Below are 13483 nucleotides of genomic sequence, written 5' to 3'. Positions count from 1 at the left end.
AAAACTAAAATGCAAGAGTATAGTAGACATGCATACTACTACACAAAATGTATGTAAATGTAAGGTAGAAAGTAACACTCCGACACAGAGCTGGAGGCTGCAGGCTGTAAATGCTTGCACATAATAATAGCAAGCACCTGGGTGCTGTAGCAGAGGGACTCCGTAGAAGAAAAGCGCATTTAGGCTTGGTTTCTATTGGGTTTTTTTTTGCTAAAAACGCCTATAAAAACGCCAAGTTTTTTGTGAAAAACGCCTGCAGCCAGATGTTAGCTGTAATTCAATAGGAAATCGCAAAATGCCATTTCCACTTGGCGTTTTTCTGTTTGGCGTTTTTTCAGTCCTCTTTGGCGTTTTTCTGCTTTTTTGGGCTCTGTGGCAGTTTTTCAAAACTGCAGCATGTTGACACTGTGGCGTTTTTTGCAAGAAATCTTGGCTTTTTTTCTCCAATAGAAGTCTATGGGAGAGAAAAAACGCCATGAAAAAGCCATGTGGGTTTATTGCCTTGGCGTTTTTTATGGCGTTTTTTCCACAGTTACAATGCAGATGATGGACCCAGTATCTGTGTGTCCTACGAGAAATAGGCTGAAAACAAACAGTTTCACACAAAACAAAGTCCTGGACTGGTTCATATTGCATTTTACACCATTTGGAACAAACATGCCATTGCAAACAAACATACGCGACCGGACCCTGCGTGCCAAAAGCAACAGCAAACAATTTGCACCATCATTTGGGGCCAATCTTCCCAGAGGAGCAGACATTCGAAATAAAGCATGCCTTACAAACCACAGAAAAGAGACAAAAGGGTCTACCAAGTAAATGACATCAGGAGAGGGCAGATACTTGCCATTTATCCTAATCCCTTTTAGCTGGGTGAAACTTCTAACTTGTAAAGGCTGGAAAAACTGCCTAAGGTCAAAAAAAGCAATTTCCACAGAAAGGCTAAAACGCCAGAAAAAACTGCAGAAAAAACGCCAAAACGCAGGTAAATGCAGTGGCAGTTTTCTTGGCAGTTTTCCTGGCGTTTTTCATCAAGAAAAAAACGCCGGACAAAAACCCAAGTGGAAACCTAGCCTTAGCCTGGTTCTGTGTAGTTTACACTGCTCTATATTTAATAGTCCAAGGACGCAATTGTCTGATGGTTATCCACCTCATCATTCCATAGTTACAGCTGGCGTATTTTTAGTAAAAAACAAAAAACCAAAACACTATAGGAACAAAATAATGTGGATACCTGACCATCACACCTATATGAGATTGTTGGACACCTCAATACAAAATCATAGACATTAATGTGGGGTTAGTCCCCTTGACAGCGACGCTCTTCCAGGAATGTTTTCAACAAGATGTAAGTGTCTGGGGGACTCTGAAAAACAGTCTCACCCCATTTCCCCTCCTACACCAAACTTTACAGCAGGCACTACGCATTGCGGTAGTTGGTGTTTTCCTGGCATCCACCAAACCCAGATTCATCCATCAGACTTCCATTATTTAATGAACAAACTGGGTGTTAAAACCAAACTGAATAAAAAACTGAGAAAAATGCATTTGTTTTTATTTCCCAACCTGTCCCCTACTAGTGTTAAATGGGGGCATAAGGCATTTCTGTAGGCAGAGTGCTCTATGAAATGCCTTTTAACCCCCTTAATGCAACTCTGCCTCCAGATGTGCTTTTAACCCTCTATACACCACTCTGCCTCCTGAAATGCCTTTTAACCCCCTAAATGCCAGAGTGGCATATAGGGGTACAAGGCATTTTCACCATAGGGGGGTGAAAAGGCATATCATGGGGCACAGGGGCATATAGAGGGTTAAAAGGCATATAATGGGGCACAGTGGTATTTAGAGGGTTAAAAGGCATATCATGGGGCACAGTGGTATTTAGAGGGTTAAAAGGCATTTCTGGGGCAGAGTGGCAAGCCTGGGGGCAGGTTGGAAAATAAAAGGAAATAAAAACAAAATATTTTTCTCAATCATGACTTTTATTTTAAAAAAAAAAAAAAAATTGTTTACATCGTTTACATGAATTAACATTTACTGGTAAAACTTTTTTCCTATAGGGTCGTCTTATATTCAGGCTTTTTTCTTTTTTTTTCCTAAATTAATATTCAGATTTTGGGGGGTCATTTTATAATCTAGCAAATACGATTAATAAAATACCTGTGCAAAAAATGTCACGGCATCCTCCACGTGAGATACATATACACTCTCCACTGCAGGATACAAAATGGAAGAATTAAGTATTTTTATACCAGGTAAAATTACCAGTTTTAAATGAAACATTAATTTAGTACCTTTGTTGAATGCTGGCTCCACATCCATGTTTAAATTCTTTAGGGGGAAAAAAACAGTAGAGGTAAATACCGGTACAAGCGCAACGTCGACATAACATTTAACATCTGAACCGTAAAACACGCATCGAATAGAAAGTGCAATCGTCAACGGTCAGCATCCCACATGTCCCACAGAGAGCCAGCCTATGCAAAGTTTACCACAATATTGACAAAGAAAGTTTATCCAAGTATCCTCAAAATATGTATCTATTTAAGTTTTGTCTTCTTTCACTCATTTCAGAATTTAACAGGTATTGCAGCATGCCCTGGATCATGGGATAGGAGACATCCACAGAAGCATAAGCATTAGATGGCGGCAGTAAATTCTTTGGCCAGCCTTCACACCAATTGTTTAGTTTTACTCTAAAGATGGATTTTCAACAATAGAGTCCCAACAAAAGTGAGCATATATTAAACTTACACTCAGGTATATGACAGACCGCCGCAGAACCAAGTTTCAAACTACTCTTCTACAGCAGGACTAAGAGGCATAGCCACAAGCAGCTCATCAGGGAGAGGAGCGAGGGTCTACGCACCAGAATTGGGAATTGAATTGCTTCACTTTACTATTCACAGTGAAAGTGCCAAGTTTCTACCAGAAAGGCAGAGTTGGCCCTGCATTATGTATAATTCAGTGGAAAGAAAGATCACGTGGCCCATCTTATAGCGAATAGCTGAAATACTTTAACGGGATTTTGGCCAATTTAATTTGCCCCAAAAAAATCAAAAAAGGCTCCTTCTACCTTTGTGTTTCGTAAATAAAGCTAAAAAATAAATAAAACCAATCATAGGCGAACAGTGTAATCAGGTAAGTATGCCAACTATACTGAAACTATACTTGTGGATCTGGTTTACATTCTGTAAACCGAGTAGTTTTAACAAATCGTACCAGACTGTACTAGCGGATGTCAGAGAGTCGGATTAAGCCCATCTTTAATGGATAACCAAACTACCATTTCTTTACATATTTCTGTAGATGTTATGATATTCTTGATTGTAAGCTCAGTTGAGCGAGGTACTGCTTAAGGGGTGCAGTACACCACTGTACAGAGCTGTAGAATATGATGGCGCTATATATAATTTAACAATAATCACCAGTGAGCAAACCCAGTACGCAACAAGAACCTGATGACTGTATGTAAGAAGCATTATAAGTGCACTTCCTAACAGGTCAGTTTGTTCAAGAACAATTGCATATCCAGGCACTGCAGACCAATTTCCAATTGCCTGGTAAACATGCCTTACCCAAAACGGAGTCGGCCCCCTGCCTTTACCTTACGCAGTTTGCCGGTTGGACCACACTGCCAAATGTTCACGCAGATATTCTCTCTGGGGTTTATTCACTAAAAGGGAGAGTCTGCACAAGAGTTGTGGTCTCCATTTATAATAAAGGCCAATAAAGCGTGAGACAATGTCTAGGGCCAGACGAGCTCTTCCTGCAGCTGGAACTTCATAATCTATTGTGCAGTCAATGCGCTGAAACAGAAATTCCTCCACGAATTCTCTTTTGTGAATAAACGCACCGCAGAGGGAATAAGCCCACCCTACGGACAGTTTGGTGTCTGTCTGTCTGTACCACTAACAGATGAGAATTCAAATAATCTGTGTTCCATCTATTCTTAAAACGGTTTCTCAGCTATGAATTGGGGGATCTGGTCACACAAAACGCATGCAGCAAATGCAATCAGCCCACAGAGACTCTGTCTGCAGTTTGAAGCAGGTGGATGAAGGGACGAGATGTTTTATCATTAACACAACATATTTGGGACAATAAGAAAAGTAATAGAGATCACTAGCCTGTTCTGTGCAGGACTGTCTGACCGCCATTTTTATTTTTACCAGAGAGCCTACACTGGATTAACTTTTAAAGTGCTAGCCAACAAAACAACATTTATCAGAAACGTCTGGCTGGTGGGAAATCCTAACTCCGTCATATAGTAATAGGTAGTGAGGGGGCTTTAATCGCGTAGGCCCAGCAGAAAGCAACGGTACCGAGAGATTTGTGAAAACGTTCCTCGTTGGGTTACCGATGCGTTATGGAGGGCCTCATCAGTCCTTCTTGCAGGAGAAGGTGATGGGGTTGGGCCACCATAACGAATATCGATAAAGAAATTCAACTTCTTCTTTATTGAATAGACGCGTCAGTTAACTTCTGCCACAGAGAGTATTAGTGCGGGAACGTGTATTTATCGCTATAATCACCGTTTTCTGTAACAAACACAGCCGCGATCGTCCAATCATCGAAAACGCGCATATAGTTTTGGCCTATTACGAGCCGGTAACGACTAGAGGTTATTCACTAATAGCAAATGCCACCAAGCGACATGACAGAGGAATGTTCGCGCTGTCACACGCGTCTCACCCGCTCAACTGCTCCGGCGCCGCCGAACACTACGCACCGGCTACACTCACCACACAATCGAAGACGGTCGTCGTCACGTGACCGAGCTCAGCAGGCACGACAGAGCCTAGCAAGCCCCGCCCCTGCGTGGCCCACATTTCCCGCCATTTGCCGGCGGTGGCTGCTTGAACGCTTATTCTAGAGGCCAACTGACAGCGGCGCCTTGTGCGGACGGTGGGAGAGCCCGTGAGAGAAATCACTTTTTGTAGATACCGAGGTCACTTCTCACTACTGTGAGTTAGTTAAATCCAGATCAAAACCCTAGAGATCCCAAGCGCCTCTCTTCCCATAGGTTAGTCCCTCTTTAGGGCCAAAAGTGGCACATAGATTAATTGATGTTCAATGTGACAATTACAACCACAAACATCTGCATATGTTACATGTAAATTATGTTTGTCTAACAAATATTTTCTTACACAAATATGTATAAAACAATATGGAACTTGCTTCCCATGTGTCTCTGTTTAGGGCAGACAGTCCCTCTTCCAGAAAAATATGTCTTTCCTCCATTGATGCCTCTTTTTAGGTGCTCAGAATACTTTCTGGCTGGTTTCAGTGTATATCAGTGTTCTACGGTCCTAGCGGTCACATTAACGTGCACTGTAACAGGAGAAATAGGCTTATAAATGCATGAAAAATGTGGCCCTTGGTTATACTGCTTCAATTACATTTATGATATTTCAGGTAGAACATCTTCCTTCATCAACCTTTTCCTTGTCCTCACCTCCTTTTCTGCAGCTCAGCTTTCCTTCTTTCTTGGTCTGCTTCTCTCTGATATCTGCGGTGTTATCCAGGACTCCTGGAGCGCTACCTCAACAGGGCGGAGCCTTGGAGCACACCACAGATACAACCCCACCCCTGATTTGAGGAATGGATTTAATGAGAGCCTTTGCGTACACACCCTGTCCATTGATTGGAGGAATGGAGGAGAGGCTGTCCCAATGGGAGTGGGCCATGGTGCCACTCTTTGCATTGGTACTCCTACCACTACTAAGAGCCAGAATAATACGGACAGTTTCTGCACCTCTTTCTCTGCAAATCCATTTCTCCGATCGGGGTGGGGTTGTCCCTGTGCTGTGCATGGAGGCTCCACTCTGTTGAGGAAGTGCTCCAGGAGGCCTGGTTAACAGAGCAGATAGTGGGGAGAAGTAGAGCAAGAAGAGGCAAGGCATGAAGCGGAAAAGGAGATGGGGACACAGAAGCGGTTGGTGGACAGAAGCATGAGAGTGAGAAAAAAAAGATACAGTCTTTGTTTCGGACATTCAAATTTACAAAACTGGCAAATTTCACAAAAATATTTGTTGTTACGGTTGGATTGCCATTGTTTTGAAGGACGCTTATACATTTCACCATGTAAATCGCTATCATGTAGTATGTGGGATGTATGAATTCACTGAAGGGAATCAAACAGTTTGCCGGTATGGTAACTATATGTTAGGGTCTGCTGGGTGAAATGTCGGTAGATGGTAGGCTGGTCAAGAGGTTGAGAAAAGCTGATCTAAAATGCCTAGTTTGTCACTGACTTCATGATATCTGTTCGTCATTGTTATTGATACAGTCTGTGTTACGCTTTTCCTTTCTTATACTTTCCCAGGCCTGCTAGGAATGCATACCAGTGTGCTTGGCTAGTGCTGTTCTACCGTGGCTGGTGCTGTTCTACCTTGGCTGTGATCATGTCGAGGCCTGACTCTCTACTATACTATGCTATGAAGTTGTTCAGTGTTAACAGATGCTGTTCTTGAAGCGATCCCATCAACCATTTCTCGAGCAGGACATTTTTTTGCTGAAAATATAACTGCGGCTTGACAGGCAATGAAAAAACGTCTCTTATCCTGTTAGATTACAATCCCAAAGGACCATATGCAGGATAGCATCCTTGTTTGCTACTGAACATGACCCAACACCAAATTTTGCAAGTATCCCCAGGGGTCAGGGTTCCCTTTTGGATTAACCCCTTGGTATCCTATAAAAGTGATCATATTTGCTATGTGCTTGTTTAATGATGATTCCCTTATGTAATGCACCCATAGAAAAGATATGCTGGTTTTCACTGGGTGGAAAGGACTTTCTTCAAATAACATATTTATATATCTGTCACGCCATTTAGTATGAAAGATACAGGAATACAAAAAATAACCTCTCTATAATTTGCACACACCTAATGTTGCTGAAAAAAAGTCCCTCAATCCCAGTCACCCTTCTAACCCAAAACAACGTAGAAATGTAGGAACATTGTATCGGAACCGTCCTCCTAAAGTCAAGTGATTGTAGCGTTCTTCAACTGGTAAGCTTCATCTGCAACGCTACAGGTCTCAGATCAAAAATGTATGTTGCTCAATTTATGAGACATGGAACATTTATTTTCATTTAGCTTCCAGGTTTTGTCCAAATAAGTCACTTTTTCACTCTTAAGAGAACCACTCTGCGCCAGCTGTTCTTTGAGAAAAGGCCTAAGAGAACCATTTTGACCCAAATCCAATTCTTTCCTGCGTGATGCACGGTTTTATTTCTTGACATTATCGATAGCATTTTGTGAACTCTGTAGTGTTTTGGTTTTCAATTGCTTCACACAGTATCACAGTGACATCTAGTGGCCAGTGCTGGAACTTATGACAAATTAATATTCTTCCATTTCAATGTTTGCAGGGTAGGAATGGCTAGGAGTGGGGGGGGTAGCGTACTGAAACTTTTTAGCAGACCACACAACCATTATTTGGGGTTTTACTGTTGTATGGAGAGGGTATCCATTCAGACATGAGCTCTTAGAAAACAGGTACACCATTAGAGGAATTTATTTCAGAAACAATCTGTTCCTCTAAAATAAAAGGACATCAGGTAGATTCAAGTTAATGTTAACAAACTGGCTATTTACGTTGATTTTCATTAAAAAAGATATTCAAAACATGGAAAAACTAATAATACATTTTTAAGTTATTCATATTTACGACCTCGAACTAGAGATAAAAACACAAAATATTACATTTTGCAGAAGAAAAGTACACCTCTCTGGAGACTAGAAGTTTCTCTTTTAACCTGTTAATTGGGTTTTTTCACTTGTATTAAGATAAAGAAAGTCTTACTGACGAAACTGAATTCAATCAATGAAGCAGAATATTAGCAGGCGTGTTTTGTGGGTCTGAAACGTATACCATCTTCACCTAGGCTGATTTTCGGAAGGTTTTGTATTCTTCTGCCTCTTCTCTTGCTTTTCTTTCTGTAACTATAGAATGATAAGGAATTTGTAGAAACCATTCTAAGCACTCTGACGTTTATTTAATAAAACACGTTCAGGAAACCTTACAAGATATGTCTTTGTATTCTTTCCTCTAAATTTCCAAACATATAATCACAACCAGAATTTTTGAAAGAAGCTTTTTCAGTTTCTTTGGCAACAACCTATCAGTGCCTGTTTTTGTCACATGACCATCAAAATGAATGAATGAGACAAACATGATTAAAGAATTATTTCTGGCAATCAACAGTACTAGTGATTGTGTTTCTAACGTTGCATTTAGCACAAGTTGTGGAAGCTTTGGTTTGCTTTTGTCTTTTATACTCCACTAGCAATAGCAGTAGCATTTGCAGGAGGGTTGCAGTTTCAATTCCCTGAATTCATTATGCATTATAAAGGGTTATTCCTGCATGAATGTTTTAGCAGTCCCTGCAGAAAGCATGGGTCAGATAAGTCACTTTCAAGAAAACGCACTGATGCAGGGTAGATCAAGTCGTTCTTAGAGGTAAAGCCCACCGGTATTGGCACTTTAAAATGTAAAGTTAAGTCAGGGAGATGAAACAAATGACTTGATCAAGAATACAATCGTAGTGATACTCACCTGTGTTCAAGGAAAGATAAGAATTAACTATTAATTGTGCCTTGAACACTAGCTAAATAGCCAATGGCTTTCAGCATCGGTACAAACCTATTCTACCATGTAACAAGAATGGGTAAGTGGCAAAAAGTAAATACCCTATAAGCAAAGTTTTCCGTATTCCTTGTCATTGACATATTACCAAACTCTGTTTATCTGGGAGGAGTTTGTGTTTAGGTCTTCTAGGAAGGGAACAGGTTGGGGTCAGTTCTTGTGGCCCAGTGAAACATACCCTCTCCTGATGACGCCTTTCAAAGACAGCCATGTCTTCTTTCTCTGATATCTTCAAATTGGCCACTTGTTTATCCACGCCAGCTGCTTCTAAATGTAAAAAAAAAAAAAAATACAAATAACTCCACAAACTGGTGCAACAACCGCTTTGAGGCTGCCTAATGATACGCTGATGCATTTGTGAAATTTAATTCCCTCATTAACAGCCATAAATGGTTTAGCGTAAAAAAATATCAATCACGGTTGCTCATGCCTGAGTGGGTCCATCCGTGGACATCAGGATCCCAACTGACAGTAAAACAACAAACAGTGTTTATGAGGGAGAAAGAGACAGTGGAGCAAGAATAGTTTACATTAATAGCCAAGGAGGCCATAAGCACGTTTGTAAGTTCTGGGGTGACGCCTACCAGAAGTAAATCTACAGAAGCTGTCACCCTGCAACTTCCATACCTGCCTATGGCCACCTTGACTATTAATGTAATCTATGTTTGGTTCAACGTCTCTTTCTCCTTGCAACACACTCAGAAAGAGACTAGTACAACTATCCACAGTGTATGAGTCTAATATAATATACACAATAATATATGGACAAAAAGTATTGGGACACGTGACCATTACACCAACAGAGACTGTTATGACACGGCATTCTAGCTACATAGACGTTAATAAGTAGTTGGTCTCCGCTTTGCAGCTATAACAGCTTCCACTCTTCTAGGAAGGCTTTCTGTAAGATTTTGGAGAGGTTTTGTGGGAAATTTTTTCAGTTCCTTTCCAAATCAATCTTTACCTGCAAAAGGAACACCGCTGATAAAGCTGCAGCTAACTGATGTGGCCGCAGGTGCTGCAGCTTCAAGGAAAGCATAACTGATCCCCCGACCCCCCCAAAAAACAGGGGAAGATACAAAAAAATACCTGAGGGCAAGGGGTAGGTTTATAATTTCCTGCCCTTCCTAAAATGATGGAGCGATCTCCTACTACATGCTATGGACAATTACATGGAACTAGAGATTTCCCTAGCACATTGTATTTATAACATGGTGAACCTTTTACTTATCATTCACAATATAAAGTCATGTGATATACCGGTATATACATGCTTATATATATCATTGTCACCGATTACCTTCATCAGGATGGGTTGTGTGAGAGGGACCATACGCTCTGAGGAATGGATGACACGTGCCACTCTCAGGAGACTCGAAAAACCGATCACTTGGAGCCCCTAATAGAAGAAAGCATATAATAACCTCCTGTTGCATACACACAATGTCAATGTATCCATAAAATAAATATATATTAGATCAGAGTGAGAAGTGTCGGTGACGCTGGTCTGGTAGCTTGGAAGGATCAAGTCACAAGCAGCGAAAGCTGAGAGTCCGTTGAGTAAAGAATGATGGGAGACAATGAGAAGAAAGGAGAAAGGGGGAAACAGAGAGGATAGGGAAGAGGGGCAAACAAAGGGGAAAAGAGACTTTTGGCCACATCATTTTTATGACATGCGCTGGTGTGTAAAATAAAGATGCCAAACACTCCAAGGGACACGAAGAAAGGGGCTGCTGCTCCAGAACGTTTGCACAATACGTAATATGTAACAATAAACGTTTGGTGGCACAAGTGCACCGTACGATAACGGGAGTGTGCAACATATTTATTTTCATTCATTATTACTATTGTATTACATCAGTGTTTTGTATGCTTGCAGCACCCTAGGAAACCATGTTAACTAGGCGAGTACCTTGTTATACTTATTATATTACATATACATACACACACACCCCATGATAATGTTTGACATTTAACATAATGGAATAAAACATCTACTTAATTGATAAAATAATCTACACAAGGCCACACTGCAGTCCAACTGATCTCCTGGTACAGATACAGGTATAGATTTACCGATGCCACTTTCATCTAATCTCATGTACCCCTCAGCCAGGGAGCTAAAGCCAGTCAGCCCTCCCATGGCAGCATACGGCGCATCACGGCCAACCGGTTTCGCTTGAGCAAGACGTTCCTCCTTTGTCTCTACAACAGTGTCGTGAGCGTAAGCTGGCTGACCACATCCACAGGTGAAGGAACTGTGAAACCCAGCGCACTGCGAGCCTGTTTGGGGAGAAGTAAACTTGTTACAACCTACCAAAGCAGTGGCTTTCCTTTTGAGTTATTATTATTATTTCTACTTGGAAAGCCAGGTTATTTTTCTAAACACCAATCTCTTACAATAAGAACTTTTGCATTTGCTTTTGGGTGGATACCGGCAATAATGCCATACCCCAGCAACGGCAAACCTCTTCATTCAACATACACATATACACCCAACAACGGTACGCAAGTTTGGACATGCCGGCCCGGGTAGGAATTCTCATTAGTTACACGCTCTTCTAAATAAACCTGTTACGTTTTAGTCTTGCGATCGACAGACTTCTTAGAAGATACCAGTGATGCAAATCTATATATGTGCATTCTATATCGCTGGATTCCTGTTGGCAACTTTCACATCTAAATACAGAAATACAAGATAAATGAACGAGTTCTTACATTTGGTGCAGCGATAGTCACCAGCCACGCTGTGCTCATCTGGAAAGTGCTTGCATCTACAGCGAACGGGTCTGGAGCCATTGAGAGGGATATAATGGAATGACTTGCATTGGCAACGGCTCACTTTACAGGGCAACCAAATCGGTCGTTCCTCCGGGAGCTGCTTAAAATCTGTTTTGTGCTGTTTATACCTAAAAGTAGAATATGGGGATCAAAAACTTTTTACAGGTTAATTCTGTGCCCTTTCCTTAACAAATCTACTTTTTGGGGTGACTTTTGCATTCCAAAAGACGTCTTAAAACCGTTAATATGTGGGCACGATCACAGTTTTCAGTTTTGTAATTGTGACACCTTTAATAATCAACCCATGTTTTTTCATTAGCTCTGGTTCTAAATTAGGAGTGCGAGTGAGCAATGAAACGTGGGTATTCGTGGGAGGATGAGGTTAAACCTCGTCTCTTACCTGTGAGTACAAAAGCACGGAGTCTCGGGTCCCACAAGCTTACAGTCCATAGCAGTTGGAGATCTCCAGCTTGTATATAATCTGTTCTGTAGTCGTATCGGTAATATCGTTTTCTTGTATTCCTCGTATTCTTCTGGACTAAAAAGCTTCCCTCCATCATCATCCCCAACAATTCTGCAAGAACATGGCGTATATACTCAAATTCACGGTAACATAAACGTGTAGCATAATTAAAGGGGCAATAAACACCATTTTTACAGGGATCAGGGAAACTAGGAAAAGCACTGCTCGAGCCCCGGGAGCATTCCCCTGATGGCTGGATTCAGTTTCAGGCACCTATTTTAATAAAACACCCCTAATATACACAAACCTTGTTAAACACTACATGGCAACTGCTGGAGCCCTGCCCCATGAATTGTGTATATGTATATATATATATATATATATATATATATATATATATATATATATATATATATATATATACAGACATATACACACACACTTCTGTAAATACAATAGGCTATATTAATGAGCATACACATTCAGCTAAATGAATATTTAGGTGATATGGTGTAACCTGTCTCCTTTATGAAGGTCGATCTACAGCCTCCTTAACAGACAACAAAGTCTGTAACTTAGCAACCGACAACAGTCTTACCGACCACCGAAGTGTACAGATCGGGAAGCCGTGACATCACCGTGTTCGGAGTAATAATGTATCCGCTGGGCTCACCTTCTATACTCCAGGTAGTCATCTATAGCCCCCGCGGCCCCTTGGACCCGCAGCCTCTCCATGGTTCCCTGCCAGCTGGATGGCTTTAGACGCCGCACCAGGAAGCTGAGCACATACGGAAGGGAAGCGCCGCGAGTGGGCGGCCCGAGGGATTCAGGCACCCAGGACGGAGGGCTCACCTGTCAGCTGAGAGCGGCTGATACGGAGACACCGCGAACGGGCGACCACAACCCGTCTGCCATTATTACATTCGGAGAAGCCACAGCAGAATCACGTGTGGCCGTGTAGATTTACGACGCTCATTATGCTCAGCCAGCACTAGAACGGGATTTGCACGGCAGGTGTTTGCCTGTTCCTTGTGTAAAGTGAAATAAAATGGTTTGCTGTGTATTATTTGTGCACATGGCTCTCGTTATTATTGTGATCGATAGATTATCAGCATAAGCATTGTGGAGGTGGCCCAGTTGCCATATATTTTGCCAGGTGGATATAAAAAGGCTAGCACTGGGCATGCGTGATGCTGCCACTTCCCACTGTGCTGCAGTAACACAGGCCTGAACAATATGCTGCCCTGTGGGCCACACGTTACACTGGGTGACAGGCACAGAGCGGGTCTTTAGATATTTGTAACTGCTCTCCATGACAACGGTGCAAAGTAAACCGTTTAAATAAAATTCGATGAATGATAAGGAAGTAACTGATTCCCTTCCATCAGTTTGTCCATCCCATATACTGCACAACAACATTATATACCGGTCAGCAATATGTGAAAAGTGATCATGTTCTGGAAGTAGTCAATATGCTTCCCCTATCCTAGTAATACTGTATTTTCTCAATTATAAGATGACCCCCCAAAATTTGGAAAGAAAATATGAAAAGGCCTCAATATAAGGTGACCCACAGTTTTTG

General features: G+C 41.6%; 2 protein-coding genes across 3 annotated transcripts in view; both read right to left on the bottom strand.

Annotated features, from left to right (window-relative positions):
• The window catches only part of STK31 (serine/threonine kinase 31), a 32219-nt gene extending 26529 nt beyond the window's left edge, over positions 1 to 5690 (bottom strand). Inside the window, exons 1-3 of the mRNA XM_053466826.1 lie at positions 5636 to 5690; positions 5459 to 5545; positions 2161 to 2213 (exon numbers count right to left, since the gene is read on the bottom strand). Of these exons, the coding sequence (XP_053322801.1) occupies positions 2161 to 2213; positions 5459 to 5545; positions 5636 to 5690 (195 nt within the window). The remainder of the gene's footprint in view (positions 1 to 2160; positions 2214 to 5458; positions 5546 to 5635) is intronic.
• A 1301-nt stretch (positions 5691 to 6991) lies between these two features.
• On the bottom strand, positions 6992 to 12692 carry FAM221A (family with sequence similarity 221 member A). Of its 2 annotated transcripts, XM_053468428.1 has the most exons (8): positions 12575 to 12692; positions 11839 to 12012; positions 11376 to 11566; positions 10734 to 10940; positions 9958 to 10056; positions 8836 to 8924; positions 7893 to 7954; positions 6992 to 7029 (listed from the first exon to the last, which is right to left on the bottom strand). In XM_053468428.1, exons 1-8 carry the CDS (start codon positions 12634 to 12636, stop codon positions 7026 to 7028), a joined length of 888 nt encoding a protein of 295 aa, XP_053324403.1. In that variant the 5' UTR covers positions 12637 to 12692; the 3' UTR covers positions 6992 to 7025. The 2 variants fall into 2 exon arrangements, with proteins under 2 accessions (XP_053324403.1, XP_053324402.1); XM_053468427.1 differs by lacking the exon at positions 6992 to 7029 and having other exon boundaries at positions 7869 to 7954.
• Between the last annotated feature and the right edge of the window lie 791 nt (positions 12693 to 13483).

The sequence above is a fragment of the Spea bombifrons genome, chromosome 5 (assembly GCF_027358695.1).
Source record: "Spea bombifrons isolate aSpeBom1 chromosome 5, aSpeBom1.2.pri, whole genome shotgun sequence".
Taxonomy (NCBI): Eukaryota; Metazoa; Chordata; class Amphibia; order Anura; family Pelobatidae; genus Spea; species Spea bombifrons.
Note: the sequence above shows the minus strand (reverse complement) of the source record. Positions and strands in the feature narration are given on the sequence as shown.